At 33.5% G+C, this 19036-nt stretch overlaps 2 protein-coding genes and 1 long non-coding RNA gene across 5 annotated transcripts; 2 read left to right on the top strand and 1 right to left on the bottom strand.

The window, feature by feature from the left end:
- The first annotated feature begins 8109 nt into the window (after positions 1-8109).
- Positions 8110-12831, top strand: LOC111456042 (elongation factor Tu, mitochondrial). Its single transcript, XM_023097751.1, has 12 exons — positions 8110-8387; positions 8550-8625; positions 8803-8895; positions 9015-9089; positions 9455-9559; positions 9674-9764; positions 9859-10064; positions 10383-10466; positions 10681-10746; positions 11035-11097; positions 11641-11881; positions 12437-12831. Exons 1-12 carry the CDS (start codon positions 8206-8208, stop codon positions 12505-12507), a joined length of 1353 nt encoding a protein of 450 aa, XP_022953519.1. The 5' UTR covers positions 8110-8205; the 3' UTR covers positions 12508-12831.
- A 719-nt stretch (positions 12832-13550) lies between these two features.
- Positions 13551-14132, top strand: LOC111456049. Its single transcript, XR_002712685.1, has 3 exons — positions 13551-13624; positions 13693-13769; positions 13856-14132. It is a non-coding gene; the product is annotated as an uncharacterized LOC111456049 (long non-coding RNA).
- A 367-nt stretch (positions 14133-14499) lies between these two features.
- LOC111456039 (isoamylase 2, chloroplastic) lies at positions 14500-17956 on the bottom strand. 3 transcript variants are annotated; one of them, XM_023097743.1, is made up of 3 exons: positions 17724-17956; positions 17069-17374; positions 14500-17038 (listed from the first exon to the last, which is right to left on the bottom strand). In XM_023097743.1, the coding sequence occupies exons 2-3, from the start codon at positions 17308-17310 to the stop codon at positions 14656-14658; spliced, it is 2625 nt and encodes an 874-aa protein (XP_022953511.1). In that variant the 5' UTR covers positions 17311-17374; positions 17724-17956; the 3' UTR covers positions 14500-14655. The 3 variants fall into 3 exon arrangements, with proteins under 3 accessions (XP_022953511.1, XP_022953510.1, XP_022953509.1); XM_023097742.1 differs by having other exon boundaries at positions 14500-17409; XM_023097741.1 differs by having other exon boundaries at positions 14500-17374; positions 17724-17955.
- Between the last annotated feature and the right edge of the window lie 1080 nt (positions 17957-19036).

The raw sequence follows: 19036 nt of genomic DNA, 5'->3' as shown, positions 1-19036 counted from the left end.
AATAGTGACCGAGGGCGAAAAAGGACCATTCAATTCAACTAAGCCGCCCCTTCCCTTTAATATTATAATAATATATATATATATATACTCAAATTTAATTTTTTTTTAAATAATTATTTTGTGGAGTCTTTAATATTTTAATTTTATTTTAACGATTCAAAATAAATTTTTAAATAATATTATATAAATAGATAAATGACATCATATATTGAATATTTTTATTCATTTATTTATTGATTGGACTTTGTAGCTTAAAAAACGGGAGCCATGTTGTTTGATTCTTTAAATGAGATATTAAAAGTGAATTAAATAAAAATCAAATAAACCAACAACAATCTGACTTTGGTTTTTTTTTTTTTAAATAAATATATAATAGAAAAAATTATTTATTTTAGTTTTTAATTTGGAGACATTGTGTGAGGTCATCAATTTTATTTAATGTAATTACTAAAATAGCCTTAAAAAAAATAAAATTACTCTTTGAATTAATCTAAAATTCTCTCTTTTTATAATATTAATGGGTTAAGATATTAATTAAAACATGACGACTTCCCTCCATGCGTAAATAAATTATGGAATTTATATTTGATAAATATTTTAGTTTTTATTTCGTTTTCTTAAATAATAATAATAATAATTTATAGCATGATTATGAATTTGAACATGTCCGAACATAATTAATTTAAACACATGTTTCTAGTCGAGAGGTCGAGATTTTTAAATTATTTTCAAAATGAAATAATAATAATAATAATTATTATTATTATTATTGAGAAATTATGTATGCAACCCCAATGAGAAATTAAATTATTATTATTATTAATTTAAACACATGTTTCTAGTCAAGAGGTCGGGAGATTATTGTTATTAAATATTATTCAAATTTTTTACCTGATACATTAACCAATTAACCAATTAAATTATATTAAGGCGGACTTAATTTGTAAAAATTAAAATTATTTAGGATATTTTACATTTTTTTAAATAAAAATTATACTATATATTTTTTAAATTTATTACGATGTTTTAAATTTTTTTTAATAGGAATTATATTGAAAAATGGAAATTACCTATTAAAAATATTTAAAATTAATATATATATATATATATATATATATATATACTCGGGAGGTTGGAGATTAAAATAGTAGATGGGAACGGGAGAGGGAAGGCTTCTCCGTTCCCGCATCGTCCTGTAGACATCTCTATGGCAGCTACTCAAAGTAGCTCGATAATGATAATTTATAAAAGTAAAACTATATCCTTATCGTAAAATCTGATTAAAAAAAATCCGTTTTGATGTTCCAATTTTCTTTGATTCACATTTGACATTAAATTTTGTGGGACAATTTACATAATTCCATTTTGAATACGGTTGTTGATTGTGCAAGATATTGAAGGCCAATCTTTGAAAATTGGGGAGCCCCTACCTTAGTCTAAATTTGACATTAATCTAGCTTTATAAAAATTTGTGACAAATAAAAAAAATATATATTTAATTAATATTTCCTCTTTTGTTTAAAAACCTTATTCTAAATTACACAATTGCCCTTAATTCTGATCTTTTGTTCGATAATGTAATGTATATATTTTTTTTTGGAGTATATATTTTAACCGGTTGAATTATATTTCAGGGTGCACCTTCTTTTTTTCCATAGCTCAATCATAAGAACTCTATAGTTAAGTGTGTTTGTTTGGAACAACTTTAGCTCGAGTAACCTTTTGAGAATGTTCCTAGGATGCATGCGAGTGGGAACAAAACATGTTGAAGCACTTGTGTTGGTCTGATAAAAAAAACTATGATAAAAAAGAGAAAAATCATGGTTGGAGTTTCAATCTCGATCACGAGATATGTTCCTGTCATGTCTAAGATGAGTCTTGTCTCATGATCACGGGAATAGACAACCATGATCAAGCTGGTGGAGAACTCTTTTTAAAATATTTATTTTTCTATTATCGTGAAAAAAAAAAGAGACGAGAATTGAGCTCATTTATATTCAGAAAAATGTAGCCCGAACCATCAATAAAAGTGAAAGTAATGAATAAAGATGGATAAGGAATGAATAAAGCTAAATTAATCAAAGTGAAATGACACATTCCAACATTTAGGTATTGAGATTTATATAATTTTTAAATATTATATATTTTTTTTTTGGAGAATAACAAGAAAAACTTTATTAAAAAAAAAGAAACCCATATTTAGATTTAATTTTTTTAAATAATAAAATAAGGACGGAGGATTTGATTTTTAGTTTTAAATTAAAGTAAAATAAATAATAAATTTTTACTATAAGTTTTAAAATTTCGATCCTAAACTTAGACATAAATTGATAAAATTTATGTCTATTTATTTAATAAAAAACTTAAGTTTAATGAAAAATGAGAATAAAATAATAAAAAATAACTTTTTCCACGTGAAAATTTTTATAAATTAATATATAATTTAAATAAGAAAATAGATCTCAAAATAATGGAAAAAAAAACCCAAATTAATTCATGAATATCATGTGACTATTTTGTGATTGCATATAAAGTCTTTTTCTTTTGTATTTTTTTAATATATATATATATATATATATATATATATATTTTTAAATTTATCCAATTAAATCTTAAATTTAAATTAGCAGTAAAATTAAATAATAAGAAAATTGATGAATTGTTTATATTTTAATTACATTTTCGTATTTTATTGTAATTTTTTTATAAAAAAATCGACAAAAGAGAATTGAATTTTAAGTTTTGGGAAGTTATCAAATTAATACTAAACTAAATTGAAAAATTATAATTAAAGATAATTAATAAAAAAAATTAAAGTAAAAAGATGAAAATGTATTTTTACAAAAGTGCCCCCGAAGAAGCATTTGTTAATACATTTGATGCAATGATTCCAAGGGGTAAAAGGGAATAACTTTATCCATTCAACGTGTCAAACCATCTTTTTGCGTTTCGAATTAATACCTTTTGAATCATATTCTATTCTATTTCCTTTATTTATCTATTTAATAAATAAACAATTTTTTTTATAAAACTATTTATTTATTTTTGTAAAAAAAGACCATTAGTTTATTATTATTTTCAAAATTTATTTATTTTGTAATAACCTTTTCATGTGAATTTTGAAAATATGTCGTTAAATTTATTATTATTATTTACTCAATTTTTTTTATTAATAAATAAAATTTCAAACTGACGAGTAAAATGATAGTTTTGAGATTTATTGAAAGTTCGGGGATTAAATTTAAATATTTAGAAATAAATTTTAAATTACTTTTAAAAATCAAAAGCATATAATTTTCTTACTTTTTTCAAAAGATTAAATGAACTTTTTAAAACTATATATTAATCAATACCAAAGATTGCTTTATATTATTTTTCAATCATTATTGATTCATGAATTTCCCATATAAATAAATAAATAAATAATCACAAATACCTTTTCTTTTTGTTAGCATAAAGGAATCCCCTTTGAGTTTAAAGACGAGACAGTCATTCCCGTTCTTATTCTCTTGCTAGGTTTGTAATCACACGCCTGATGCACGGGATTTAGAATTCAGATACGACACTTGTTAGTATTGACTTTTTTTTTTTTTTTTGCATCTCCTGACGGTTAGATGAAAGTCTCACATCAGCTAATTTAGGAAATGATCATGAGTTTATAACGAAAGAATACTATCTCCATTGGTTTGAGACATTTTGGAAAGTCCAATGTAAAGTCACGAGAGCTTATAATCAAAATAGACAATATCATACCATTGGGGAGAGTCGTGTTCATCTAACACTGATACAACCACGTTAATATTAGAGGATAATAATTTTTTAAAACAGTTTTTAACCATCAAATCTTTAAAATCACTCTCGTTTAGAAATGATCTTGATTTATTCATACTTATTTACTCCGTTTTGATAATTTAGAATTTATACTTTTTATGTTGGAGGGAATAAAAGATATTGGAGGATAATAATTTTGAGGTAAGATCTTATCTTAGGCACATGTAGGCAAAAAAATAAAAATAATAAATAATAAATAAATAAATAAAATAAAATAATTCAAAATTAGTTAAAAAGTTTCAAGATTTATATATTTTTTTAATTTTTTTTATAGATAGATTTAAACAATAAACAAAAATAAAAAATAAAAATAAAATAATAATTTTTTTCACTAATTATTAGAATTTTTTTTCAAGAAATTCAAGTGGGACTCTTCAAACACAAAAAGGCATGATTTCCATTGCCCTTTCATTTCAATTCAATTCAATTAATTTCAATTCAAAAGTCAATGGGTTGAATTTTAATAAATTAATTAAAATAAATAATAAAAACCAATTTCCCATTTTCATAATATTCTACAAAGTCAAATTCCCATTTCAAAGAAACCTTTACTTTATGTTTTTTTTTTTTTTTTTTTTTTTTTTTTTTTTGTCTCTTTTTGTAATTTGAGTGTTATGGTCCCTTATCTTATTTTTCTGATACATTGTTCATAGCATGCTTCCACTCATTTTTTAATAGTCATTTCGAATTACGACAACATTATTTGCAAACATTCTAAACTCTTAAAGGGTTTCTCAATCAAATTTAATTTTACGTTCTGAACTCTTCGATAAATTCTTATTGGTTGCTGGTATGAAATATCTACCTTTGCTATTGGTCGAGAATTCTATGAATTTGTCCATCTTATATTGAGAGATAAATAGGCATAACTATTATGTCTAGAAAATATTTTAATCCGTACTAAAATAACATCATAATAACTAAAGGAAAAACAAAAGGCCCTATTTCAGCTAAGATCGAAGAAACTATTGAGAGTGACAAGCCACCAACATATTGTCTGAATTAGTAACAGTGGAAGAACAATGTGTGGTTCCATAAATAATTTATTTGAAAGAAATCAAAGAAACTGCTCGTAAAACATGAATCATTCGAGGTATACACGTGAAATTTTTTGTTTCGTGGCCCGAAACGGAACATACTTCTTTGTATCTAATCCCTCAAAAACCTAACTAGGAATCTTGAGGCAAAAACGTTGTTCTTTCTCTCTATAAATGCTTTTACAAGCTTTTATGTGGAGGGAAGAACAGCATCTAACAAAGAAAGGTTGAAAGAGAGAAAATATTTTGAGCCATCCAAAGTGAGTGGAAGTGATTATATTCACAACTTTATGCTATGCTGCAAACTATTGAAACAAGTGATGAGAATTGATCTACACCGTTGAACATGAAGAGCAAAAGAAAGTAGAAAGATTTGGATTCCTTTGCATTATGGCGTTGGAGCTCTGCTTGAAAGAGAAGTTTAACCACATTTGGTTCATATCTGTACTTGATTTCTCTTCTACTTTTTATATTCTTTCTTAAAACATCTGGCTAGAATGTTTTCCTTTCTTCATTGTAACTAAATTCCGAAGAAACACATGACCCTACGGTGTCATGCTTAGATAGGTCTCTGTAATGTGAAAAACTTAGAACGTTACAATGATTAAGATTTAAGAACGTAACAATGATTTTGGTATGTAATCTAAATGAAAAAGTAAAATCATGTCATAAAGCATTTTTTCCGCTCTACAAATTGCTAACTTGTCTAATCTCATCTCCTCCAAAACACCAGCTTTGTACTAAAAAGTCTATTGAAAACTAGACCAAAATAGTAAGCATCGTTTTGACCCATAAGAAAAATAAAAACAAAATCATCGTAAAGTCAAGTCTAAACACCTTAAAGTTGTTCCTGTAACAGCCTACACCCACCGCTAAAAGATATTGTCCGTTTTGGCCCGTTACGTATCGTCATCAACCTCACGGTTTTAAAATGCGTTTGCTAGGGAGAGGTTTCCATACTCTTATAATGAATGTTTCGTTCCTCTCTCCAATCGATATGGGATCTCACAATCTACCCCCTAATGCTTGGTTCTGATACTAGCCCAAGTCTACCACTAGCACATATGTCATCTTTGGCCCGTTACGTATCGTTGTCAAACTCACAATTTTAAAATGCGTCTACTAAGGAGAGATTTTCACACTCTTATAAGGAATGGTTCATTCCCCTCTCCAACCGATGTGGATCTCGCAATTTCTTAATTTAAAATCGAGACACCAACCTGATCTAGAAAGAGAATGAAAAGGAGCGAACCTTATTGATCCACCTGTGTCTATTTCATACAATTCAGTGGGCCTCAGATGCCACCAACCAACCAATGAAGCCTAAAGAAATGTACCTAACATTAAGCAATAAAAAACACTTTACATTATTTCTATTGATTTCATGTTACATCATACGATGTAAAATCATACAAACAACAATAAACAATGAACAGAAAAATAATATATTCTCACATGTTCAATATTTTAACATTTTTATGTTTTGAAAAATCCATGAAGTGGATACCCATCATTATGTGCTAGGTGACAAGTTTGAACCAGAAAAAGGAACTGAGAAATTAGAAGATGGAAACCAGGACTAGACATCTCTTCTGTCTTGTACACCTCTTTAATAATTCAACAACAATTTATTAATGAAAACCTGACTATTGTGGGGGAGACTATAGGTTTGATTCTTCGTGCTGATGACATGATTGTTTAATTTATTAAACGGCCCTTTTACTCAACACCGTCATATCACTAAGGTTGAATCTCGTCCTTGTTCGATGAGTGAGTTTTGTAGTCAAGCTCCCTTTTGCCTTTGCACTCGAGGGCCAATCTCTGTCCTTTTGGGAGGCCTACGCCTCATAGAAACTATCTACTTGAGACTGTCCCTAGGTCCGTACGTCTTAACACAGGGTTAGAATTCTAGGTCTTTCAAAGTGGTATCTCACTGATGGGTTAAGCTCTGGAAGGGGCCTTCTTTGCCCTCTACAAGGTTATAAACTAGATTTCCGTATTAGACATGAATTCGAAAGCCTATTTCATAGAATTTTCCACCATAGAAAGCCAGAAATAAAGAAAAGGTGAATATTTGGAGTGTCTAGTTGTTTACTATAAATGGAGTATTATATCATGTCATCTTTGAATGGTCCAAGAAATTGGGCACACTGTCCAATGTCCAACTCTGATATACCATTTGTGGTATACAGATCAAGCTGCCAGCCGCGCGTCTACTAGTGAGAGGTTTCCAAACTCTTGTAATGAATGCTTAGTTCACCTCTTCAATCGATGAGATCTCACAATCCACTACTAACGGTGAGTGAGTTTGGGGTGTAATACTCCCAAAATTGATTACAGTCAACATTATCTAACAAAACACGAGCAAAAACGAAGAAACAACGGAACATTCTGAAAGATCATCTTACGAGGACTGAAATGAGAGATTAGAACACTAACAACCGCAAGGGCGGACCCTGAACTTAATCACAGTATATTGCACCATAAAATCGATCTCACTCAAACTATAACTTTGGGAAATAGAAAGCAGAGCAAATGATAGATGTATCTTTACTAAAACAGCGAAATGCATACCCAAATCCTTCGGTGAGTACGCGTATCCCGGCGTGTCAATCGCGCTTTACCTTAACGGACTCCATTGATGTCTGCAACCCCGTGGATGATGATCGATGAGCACGATGGATTAGCCGCACACACACCTATGAGTTGAGAATGCAAAATCGACACCCTTTTGGGGTTGGAAATCGGATTTGTTGGTAATGTTTATCATATTTAGAATAATTTTATTTTATTTTTTTGCTAAATTCAACCATTTTATTAAAAAAAAATATATATTTACCTATATTTAGGTTATTCAGAGAAAATTAATAATTGAGGATGAAAGTCTCCTCTGCTAATTTAAAGAATGATCATGAATTTATAATCAAATAATACTATCTTGATTCGTATAAGGTTTTTTGGAAACTCCAAAGCAAAGCCACCCGCGCTTAGGCTTAAATTAAATTAAAAAAAAAAAATATTAATAAAAAAATATTAATAATATAGGATTAATAAAAATATTTTTAAAAATCTATCCCAACCGTTTGTTTTTTTAAAATTTATTTATTTATTCGTGTGAAAGGATAAGATGGATTATGCACATTTTGATTAATTGGGCCTTAAATTAGAAAATGGGCCGGGCACTGGGCCCATTAACTCTAAAACCCTCGTCGGCTTACAGAACAATAATGACTCTCTAAAACCCCCAAAAGCTTCCGCCATTCGAAGACGAGAAGCTTTGCTCTTTTTCCACTACACTTTCGTCTAGGGCTGCTTCCGACGAGCGATTTGAGTTCCAATGGCCTCGGTTGCACTCCGAAACTCAACCTCCAAGCGCCTCCTTGCGCACTCATCTCCGTTATCATGGTGTTGTAGAGGATCCGCTTCCTCCCATTCTTCCATCTCCGATTTGCTTTCCCGAAACGATGGAGCATCCAGTCCCATTCCTTGGTGGAGATCCATGGCTACTTTTACTCGCACGTAAGCGATTTCTATTGTCCAGATTGTGTGTGCGAGTGACAGATCGTGGGTTAGGGGAGGATTTGTATTGAGTTGATGGTTTTGGTTTTTTTCACGGTTCTCTGTAGTTGTTGATTTTTTTTTTTTTGTTAACTTATCTCGTTCTACTTTGCTGCTGAACAGAAAGCCTCATGTGAATGTGGGGACAATTGGACATGTTGACCATGGAAAGACTACACTGACTGCAGCTATTACGAAGGTTGGATTGATTACGAATGTTTTTTGTTTCTTGACCTAAGTTTTAATATATCTTCAATCTGCGTTCTCATTGAAAACTATGGTTTGTTGAAGGATATAAGTGTTTATATTTGCTAATTACATGGAATTGGTGAATATTCAATCCTGGAAATTGTTGTTTAAATTCAAATTCCTTTAGGTATTGGCCGAGGAAGGGAAAGCTAAGGCTGTTGCATTTGATGAAATTGATAAAGCCCCAGAAGAGAGGAAGAGAGGAATTACTATTGCAACGGTTGGAGTTCAAATTTTCTTTTTGTTGGCCGCTTACTTCTTCATTTACTTTAAGGCTTATGTATACCGCTCCTATAACTATCACCTGCCTTGGGTTAATGATGCGTTTTAATTCTGCAGGCTCACGTAGAATACGAGACTGCCAAGAGACATTATGCACACGTAGATTGCCCAGGACATGCAGATTATGTCAAAGTAAGCTATGGATTAATACTTTTATATTTCTAAAATGGAGTAGGGTAATTTGTCATTCAACTATACCTTTGACTAAGCGGTTGATATAAATGTTATGGATAAGGAGGAGTGAGTGGTTCAGCGTAAGTAGATAGAATAATGAAGAATGTGGGTGTTCTTTTTTAACTAGCTGGTGGATACTTAAGTCAGGTCAATTGCAAGCTGGATGTAGTTTTTTGGTGGAAAACTTCTATCACAGCTTTACAGTTATAAAATATGTCGGTTTTAACAACCAATGTGCACAACAATTACATCAAATGGTTATGTTTTTCTGATTGTCTAAGTTCTTGAAAGAAAATAGTGAAGGATGGTGATAATTGGTGCAGAACATGATTACTGGAGCTGCTCAAATGGATGGTGGTATCCTCGTTGTCTCTGGCCCTGATGGGGCCATGCCTCAGACCAAGGAGCATATTCTACTAGCACGGCAGGTATACATTTGTTTGTTTGGAGCATACATGTTTTCTGCAGATTAAGCTTTGTTTCTACGTGCTTTCAGGATGTAATGTTGATGCACTATAGATTTGTTTTATTGCATCAATCAGGTTGGTGTTCCATCACTTGTGTGCTTTTTGAACAAAGTTGATGCTGTTGATGATCCTGAACTGTTGGACCTTGTGGAAATGGAACTTCGTGGTATGATTATGCAGTTATATTTTGGTGCAGCTACTGTTTCCAGGCTGTCAAATTTATAGGAAACATTTCAACAGTGGTTTATGTTTTCTTGCAGAACTTCTCAGCTTCTACAAGTTCCCTGGCGATGACATTCCAATCATCAGGGGTTCAGCTTTATCTGCATTGCAGGGTACGAATGAAGAAATTGGTAAAAAGGCTATTCTAAAGTTAATGGAAGCTGTTGATGAATACATTCCTGATCCTGTTCGACAGCTTGACAAACCTTTCCTGATGCCAATTGAAGATGTTTTCTCTATTCAGGTATGGAGAATTTGCACGGGGTTTGTATATGTACTTATAGTTGAAAAAATGTTGCCCTTGTTTTTGTGTTCTGTGTTGTCCTTCATTTCATCTGCAAGATTGTCTAATTTTCTTTTACTTCATTTCATCTGCAAGTTTGTCTAATTTTCTTTTCTAAGTCTCAATGTGGAATACTAATATCTAAAGTATAGGTGTACTTATTTGTGGAGTTATTTTTGAAGTGAACTAATATCTTTAATACCTTGTTGGTGTTTTGCTGTTAAAATATTTGTAGAGTTATTTTTGAAGTGAACTTAATTCTTTCTGTTTATGCTGAAGGGTCGTGGAACTGTTGCTACTGGTCGTGTTGAGCAGGGAACTATTAAAGTTGGTGAAGAAGTTGAAGTTCTAGGGTTGACTCAGGTAAATTGATGTTACCGTTTTCAATTTCTAACTATGTTTTGTGTGTGCGGGATTGGGCACTCACACCTTGTGCCGATTTTGGGCCAATGTTGAATATGCAACTAGCTAGGGATGATTACATTCTTGGGGCTAGGTATTGTGTGTTATAATTACGGCCTTTGTTCCTGAAAATTAAGATTGTTTTGATTATACTTCTTCGCAATGTCTTTTGCAGGGGGCTCCTATGAAAACTACTGTAACTGGTGTTGAGATGTTCAAGAAAATCTTGGATCAAGGACAAGTAATTGACTGTTGTTTTTATCTGGCATTGATTTTTTTTTTTAAATAAAAAAATGCATATTCAAAAAGACAATGAAAGAAGTAAACTTGAAGATTGTAACCCACCTAAATTGGATTTTGGTTCAATTTAGTTAGCTTCTATTTATGTTATGCTCTTTTTCAAATGAGAAAGGAAATTTGATTTTTAAAATGGAACACAAATAGTAAAAGAACCTCCAACAGAACAAGCCAAATGAGTTTAAAAATCGTGAATGAGATTTTTCTAACGTTAATTTTATGATTTTATTAGGCTGGTGATAATGTGGGTCTCCTTCTCCGTGGTCTAAAAAGAGAAGACATTCAACGTGGACAGGTATGTAGATTGGTATCACTCATGCTGAAATGAAATTTTCGTTAAAACTGCATTCCATCTTTTGGATAATGTCACAGATAACTTTTTAACAATGAGCAAGAAGGTTCTTCCGTTCTGCCTCTAACACAATTTTCATGCTCATAGTTTTATCATTAGGCATCCAAATATTCTTATTTTGCCGGTATTAAAATGAATTCAGCTGATTTAGTTAGTAAACCGCATTGCATTCTAACACATTGAACACATATTTTTAGTTTGACCGCAAAATGGGAAAATAATGTTGTGTACGACGGGCTTACTTGAATTGAAAGTGTTATTTTCATTGAGAAAACAAAAATATAAGAAAAGCTTCACTCCAAGCTAACCAAATTAAAGAAGCCATGTTAGTCTCTATGCATATCATTGAAAATCATTCTATTCCTTTCCTTAACTTCCATACGCTCACAACATTACATTTTGAAGGTGGCTGTATCCTGTACTCCTAGATATGGATGTTTGAAGCGTTCCTTTATTTTTATTTATTTATTTATTTTTTGTATGTAGGTTATTGCAAAGCCTGGAAGTCTGAAAACTTATAAGAAATTTGAGGCCGAGATATATGTTCTCACAAAAGAGGAAGGTGGCCGACATACTGCTTTTATGTCCAACTATAGACCTCAATTTTACATGAGAACTGCAGATATCACTGGAAAGGTTGAATTACCTGAAAATGTTAAGATGGTTATGCCTGGTGACAATGTGACTGCAGCTTTTGAGTTGATTTTACCCGTTCCCCTTGAAGCAGGTGCGTCACATTTAAACTCTCTGGTTGTATAAAGACTAAGCTAATCCCCTTTCACAAATTCTTTGGTATAATATTCTTTTGATGTGTTGTGCTACGAAGTTTGGTGTAAAAAAAAGCTACTTCAAAATTGTGTCTATTTTTAGTGCATTTTGTGTTGGGTGTAGGAGCGAGGATTTTATAGTTCTTCTAGTCATACGCATCTACGGATAAGACATTCCCGTCTTACACATCTACGGATAACACATTTATTACAGCCTTTTGACATAGAATATTAAAATTTTACCAAGTGTTTTTCTTTAATATCATTCCCGTCTTACACATCATTAGCCAGCCTAGGCCCTATATAATATAGAAGTTTCAGGGTTTTAATTATTGACAGCCTTGATTGTTTACATGTAAACGTATATGAATATGTACTTGAATCTGAATCTGATACTGGCTTCTAGGAAATGAAAATTTTCACCTGTTCATTTTGGGTCACGTCTATGGTTTAGGGTGCTTTTTTGTTCGGTTATCCAACAATGATCCCTAAATGCCATGTTTTGTTATTTACAGGACAAAGATTTGCCCTGAGGGAGGGTGGTAGAACGGTTGGTGCTGGAGTAGTTTCGAAAGTTATTAGCTGAGGAGGATGGAGGGTACTGCAGCCCATGCACTTGAAAGCTCTTTCAATACTCATTACAAAGGTGTGGTCAAACAATTTTTGAAGATCCTTGACAAAGCGATGCTATATTTACTGAGTCGGTGTTGATGATTTATTTGTTTTAGGCACTTGAGAGATTATTAGAATGTTGTGTAATTTGCATAAATTAAGGAAGTTCCATTTTATTGTTCTCATAGCCGCCAAGATGATCTTGGTCCTCATCTCTTCTTTGGGTTTTCAAGTTGGATCACTAATAATTTTAGAGTACATAAATGATGATGGCATAGTCAATGCACGTTCAACTTAATTCTTTTGTTTGAAGATTTAGTTAAACAATTACATGTTTCACCTTTTTTAGTCCTTTGGGAATTCAGCTGCTAGTTCGTTGTTATTTTGCGATGAATATATATATATATATATATGTTATTCATATATATATATATATGTTATTTTGGTCATGTTTATGTCTACGATATAGTTAAATTATGATTAGGTTGATTGGGAGGGTGTGGCGGGCGTGCACTCATGTCTTTTTGGTCTATGATATATTTAAACTATGATTAGGTTGCTCTTGTTAAACGAGACAATTTTTTTCCTGATTTTATCTAGTTTGGGCAAGAAAGAACTGTCTCGTTAAAATTTGGGTGAGAAAGTGTTTATTACGAAACTCGTAGAATAACATATATATTTTATCCACGGGTGAAAAAATGGTGACTTGGTAACAAAAAGAAATATTTTTTTAAAAAACAAACACTTTCAAAAAAAAAATCTTAGAGTATGAACATTTGATCAACAGACACGAAACTCTTATTTTGTATGTTAGATCGACTCTTTGGCTTCAAGTCTCGAGAAAACGGTCCTTTAAACTTCATATCATATAGCCAAAAATGGAAAGAATTTTTAATTGTCTAAGATAAATTTCTTTCCATAAATTTTCCCCCCTACCTACCTTGAATATGGCATGCACGAAAAAAAAGCACATAACTTTCCATACAAAATCTCTCTTCCTCTCTGTTTTTGCTCAGTAATCTCGTGTTTGGGAAGGGTTATTTGGAGCTTAATCAGTTCCAATGGCGGACGATCATGCAGCATCTTCTCAAGTAAGCACTTTTCACTTCTCTTTACCTTCATTCTTCTCTTTATATTTCTTCTCCAACTTCTTCTGCAGATTTGTAGCATAAAAATGGATATCAACTGCTGTCAAAAGTGCCCTCTAAAACTGGAGAAAGCTCCTCAAATCAAATGGTATGTTCTAAGAAACATTTCAATCTTCATCTCTTTCACCACAGTATACCTTTCATTTACCCTTCTGTGTGAATTTACTATGGTAGGAGTGGAATCTGTTACTATAGACCAAGATAAAGGGCTGGTTACAGTAGCAGGTGACATTGACCCTGTTGCACTCTTACAAAAAATAAAAGCTATGGGGAAAGAAGCCAAACTCTGGTTCTTTCAACAGGAATCCAACTGCAGTGAGAAAACCACTGGGCGTTCGAGGAGTGGTTCGAACATCGAACATGGTGGCATTGGATCTGATAGTATCACTGAGAATGAAACACACTTTGGTTGGCATTTGGCAACGGGCATGAAGGAGCACGATCGGGGGTTTCAGAGCTTGCCTACTATGTCTTCTGATGTTAATGGGTGTTCATATCCCCGGAGCTTGTCGCCTGCTATGTCTTCTAATGTTCATGCATATTCATATCCTCAGAGCTTGGCTCGACTTGGATACCGACCTATGTGGCCATATCAGCAATCAGTTCCTCGCCATAGGCTCACACCTCATGGTTACTACTTGCAGCCACATCCCCCGCCTGCTTATCGTCACTTTCAGCCTCGGTCTCCTCCTAGAGCTAATCCTATGGTGCATTATACTTGACTATGCAGACAATTATAGGCTATAGTTAAGTTCAAAAGACAATGTGCTACTGCTTCCCCTCTGTAGCAAACAAATGCCTGACTAATGAAAGAATACTTTTGATGGAAGAAACTAATGAACTTATATATATATATATATTTGGATACTGGGAATTGCTTTATGAACAATCCTTATTTGGCTACACTTGCAGTTTTATGTCTCATTATTGTACCTGGCTGGGGATTCGCTATTAGTTACAACGTGTTCAGAATCTCAATCATTAAAACTTTTAGCCTCAAAAAGGGTACAACTGTGAGCCTGCATTCCGTAAGTAACAGGTGACGTCGTTGGCACTGGCTCCCCATCAGATGAGAAAAACCCGGGAAATGACAGAGCTGTGTCAACCAGCCTAAACCAGTTTGTACCTTCTGATGGTTCAGGTAAAGCAACACTTACAGATTGGTCAGATGCATTGAAAGCCATGAATATATCGCTTTGAGGCTTGGGATTCTCAGTGATTGATCCACTTTCCTCTTTATCAGCTCTCAGCATCACAGCCAGGAATTTGCAAGAAGGATCTTCCCAATCTGGTGGTGATTGGTTATTATCAAACCAGTCTATGTTTTCGACCTTAAGAAAGTTTCTGCTCTGGAAAAGGTCAAAACGCCTTGATCTAAATGAACTCAAAAATGTGATGAACTGTGTGGTTTGAGTGCCGAAATCAGTCTTTAGTGAATCCCAATTGAATGACTTCCTGTCTTTGAATGCCACAGATCCCCCTGAAGATTGGCCGCACTCATCTCCCATGTTAAGAACAGGGACACCAAGTGAAACAAACAGCACAAATATAAAATTACGAATCTGTTTGAGTCGTTTTTCTAGAACTTCAATGTTACTTGTCGGTCCTTCTTCCCCACAATTCCAACTCAACTCTGAAGCTAACTTGCTGCTACTAAAACTCACAAGGTCGACGAGAGGAAGGCCAACGTTTCTAGCAATGAAGTTGAAAGAGAATGCAGGGCCTCGCCCATCTGAGAATACATCTCCACTCCCACAAAGCCGGGTTGCAAGGCTACTCACAAGACCTTCTCCCCTGAAAAATTCCTTTATATCATTACTGAATTTTGAATTCAGCTCTGCCCATCTCTTCCAATGAGGGAAACGAGTTTCCTTTGGTACTGACTCCTGTGGATCCCAGAAGTCAGCAATTATTTTAGTTTTTGATAGAAGTGGATCAAAAGCAATTGCTTCTACGAAAGGAGGGCGAGACAACAATTCGCCATGATGTCCTTGCAGCAAAGATGAAGCATTTATGAAACAAAAACCATCTATATGAAACTCGGTCACCCAATGTCGAAGACTATCCAAAAGTAATTGCTGCACTATGGGATGATTGCAGTTCAGAGCACTTTTTCCTTCCGAATTCGCGACCCTATTCACAAAATAGTAACATGAGTCATCAATCCCTTGCAATGCTCCATCCATGGCAGTGTGAGTAAAAACAACTTCCAAGATGACCTCTACTCCATTGGCGTGCAGTTCTTTGACCATCTCCTTCACGGAGTTGAGAGAAGATATGGAAGCCCCAGAAGGAACATAAATGTTTGTTGGTGAGAAGAAGTGAAAAGGAAAATATGGTCCGTCTTTCTCATCAAATGGAAAGATTGGCTCTAGTAGAACCGCATTCACCCCCAACTTCTTAAAATGCAACAACTTCTGGGTCAAACCAGAAAATGTACCAGCAGTATCTATTGGAAGCTGACTTGATTTGTCGACAGTAAAATGTTTCACATTCAATCGATAAATGAACAGTTTCTCCATTGGCAAGTTAGGACGAACTTCCCCATCCCAGGAAAATGCGGGAACATTGCATATCTGCCCAAGAAATTTTGAAGGCAATCCAAGTCCCTGACCACGAGTTTTAGGAATAGATGCTGTAAGGATCTTAGCATATGGATCCACAAGAATCCGACTTACCTCAGCTTCATCTTGATTTTCATGAAACTTGGACCCCCTGCATCGATAACCATAGCTCACGAAGTTTGAAGCACCTTCAAATGAGGCATGCCAAATATTGCCCGATCGGTTAATGTACGGATCTAAATCTAGCTCTAATACAGGTTTTTCCGATGTGCTGTCATTGTACAGACATAAAACTACACTTTCTGCAGTGCTTGAGAAAATGGAAAAATTTATGGAACCATCACCTGAAATGGAAAGACCGAGCGGACTTGGATAACCTCGACCAAACCCAACAGGTACAGAAAAGCTAGTCTTCCTATGACTTTTAATTTCAGAGCTGCCTGAATCAACACCCACTGGATATTTCAACAGAAAAGAAAGGTAGAAAGGATCGTGCTTAGCATCAAACTCCAATTCAACAGCAAATTTCCCTTCAGAAGTTCTTACAAAAGGGGTTTCCGTTGCTCCAATTGTCTCTTCTGGGAGTATACTCTGAAAGTTGGGAGTTACAATAGCTGAATTAGATCTATAAACCCCCCAACTAAGCAGCAGTGTTTCATCAATGCTCGCTAGTTTCAAGGACGAAATTTCAATACTGAACATAAAACCAGACCCTCTCTTTCCAACAAAAGCGTAAACCAAATCCCCAAACTCTGTCCTAAACAAATAAGTTGCAACCTTTCTGTCTTCCTCAGTTTTACCACCAGTACCGAATTTCTGTCCACTTTTCCCAACGGAAATTCGAGATGGAGCATATGCTCTACAAACGTTCCGGTGCAAAGATTTTGTAAAACCTACTTTACTTTCTCCATGAGCCTGCATTCTAGCCTCATCCAATTTTCCAGACTGATAATTCATCTTCTGTCCATATGTATGGTAATCACTTACAGCCAGTTTGAATGATTCAGTACCTCCACGATTATATCCACAGAATGGCTGAATGAGTGAAGACAGGAAAGTTGCCATCTATAACTACAAATGCATCTAACTGAAAGAAATAAATTTTCCAACCTGAAATTGATCAAGTGTTCTGTGCCAAGCAAAAATCAACCATCAATTTTGTTTCTGAAAAACACCACAGCTCTTAGACTAAACGCAACAGTATTCATCAAATAAACAAGAGGATCATTAGTTAGTTCACACAATAATGTCATTTTCTCCTCAACCAATGCTATCAAAATTCACGAATCAAAACAATATCCAGTTACATCAGAATATACATTGAATATAGCCTAATCTATCCACTTCATGTAAATCAAAATCTCAGGACGGGAAGAAAAAAGTCATCAGAAATCAAAATTGCGCAATACACAGACAGAAAAAGCATCAAAAGCTTGAGAAACATTGTTAAAAAACCGAGTTCGAGAATCTGAACTTACATTTCTCTGATTTCGCTCGCTGTGCTGAAGAAACGAGAAGAAAAAAACATGAAATAGAGACGAAGAAAGGAAGAATGTAGGTAGTTTTTTAGGTCAGAATGATCGAGATCTAAGCACCGATAATGGAAGGTAATGCGATGGAGACGGAATGTTGGAGAAGGACAGGAGCGAAGGAGAGTGAGTTTCTGCAACTCTGCCTCGTCTTCTCGCGAGGAATCAACCAGCGTTCAACTTTCCATCCTGGCCGTTGATTTTATTTTTAAGGAAGTATTATTATTATTTATTCTTTTAAAATTTTATATTACTATTTCTCTATAAATGAAAAAGGAATTTCCTTTTTCTAGATTTTTTCTCTCAAGCTCAACTATTTTTAGTTATGGGTCCATACATTTTTTTTATTATTATTAATGCATTTAAATATTTTATATAAAAATAATATATTATTTAGAGGGTTGACCCAACTATCCAATTCAAACTATACAAATCTAACGACCGATCATTTATTTTACCTCTTGCATCTCTCGAAAAGAAAATGCATCGAACAAAGGAGAGAGTGTCAATAATTTGTGTGGATTCGAATCAGCAATTACAAAAAGCAATGCAAGGAAAATTTAAGTATCAAATCAAGAAAATAATGAAAATTTAAGTATCAAATCAAAAAAATAATAAGCGGCAGTAAATTTCACAATGTGATTGGAAGACTTCTCGTCTCTGGTAGTTGAACTGTATTATGTTTGAATTATGTTTTAGACGTATTTAAAGACATGTAATATTCATCCTTAAAATAATGGTGGAATGGTTTGAAACCCTTTGCGTGTTATGTTTATTTCAAACTTTATGTTTGATGTTAAAATCAATTCATTGGATTAGTCAGGATCGAATTAAGCTAATTCCAGATTGAGTTGGAATTTAAGAGTGACCGTCCTAGATTCAAAGTTCGATCTTTATTCATCTTTTAATTAGAATTCTAGGGTGGGTTGAAATTTAAGAATGACAATCATAAATTTGAACTAAGGGTTATTCATCTTCTAACATGCTCTTGAAATTAATTGTTAGCTTTCTGTGGAATTTTGGAACGATAGACCAAAATCAAGCATAGATGGTATTCGTTATTCTCCATTTATTCATTGTTAATCGTATATGGTTCGGTCACGCCTATTGCTACGAAATGATTGAGAACGGGACGAAAGGCATTTTATGATCGAATATTTAAAATAAAAAACTATCACAATATAATTAGCCATCCAATCCAAAATTTCAGTTTGGGTGGGCCATAAATAATTGGGCCACTGGACATTTCAAGGAGCGGCCCA

Source organism: Cucurbita moschata, unplaced genomic scaffold (assembly GCF_002738365.1).
Source record: "Cucurbita moschata cultivar Rifu unplaced genomic scaffold, Cmos_1.0 Cmo_Scf00018, whole genome shotgun sequence".
NCBI classification, from domain to species: Eukaryota; Viridiplantae; Streptophyta; class Magnoliopsida; order Cucurbitales; family Cucurbitaceae; genus Cucurbita; species Cucurbita moschata.
This window is presented reverse-complemented; position numbering and strand designations above follow the sequence as displayed.

Excerpts from the sequence above, each read along its gene's own strand:
- LOC111456039 (XM_023097742.1), bottom strand. The coding sequence starts at position 17,310 with ATGGCAACTTTCCTGTCTTCACTCATTCAGCCATTCTGTGGATATAAT.
- LOC111456042 (XM_023097751.1), top strand. The coding sequence starts at position 8,206 with ATGGCCTCGGTTGCACTCCGAAACTCAACCTCCAAGCGCCTCCTTGCG. Across the intron at positions 9,090-9,454 it reads GACATGCAGATTATGTCAAA|AACATGATTACTGGAGCTGC; the intron begins GTAAGCTATGGA and ends TAATTGGTGCAG. Across the intron at positions 11,098-11,640 it reads AAGACATTCAACGTGGACAG|GTTATTGCAAAGCCTGGAAG; the intron begins GTATGTAGATTG and ends TTTTGTATGTAG.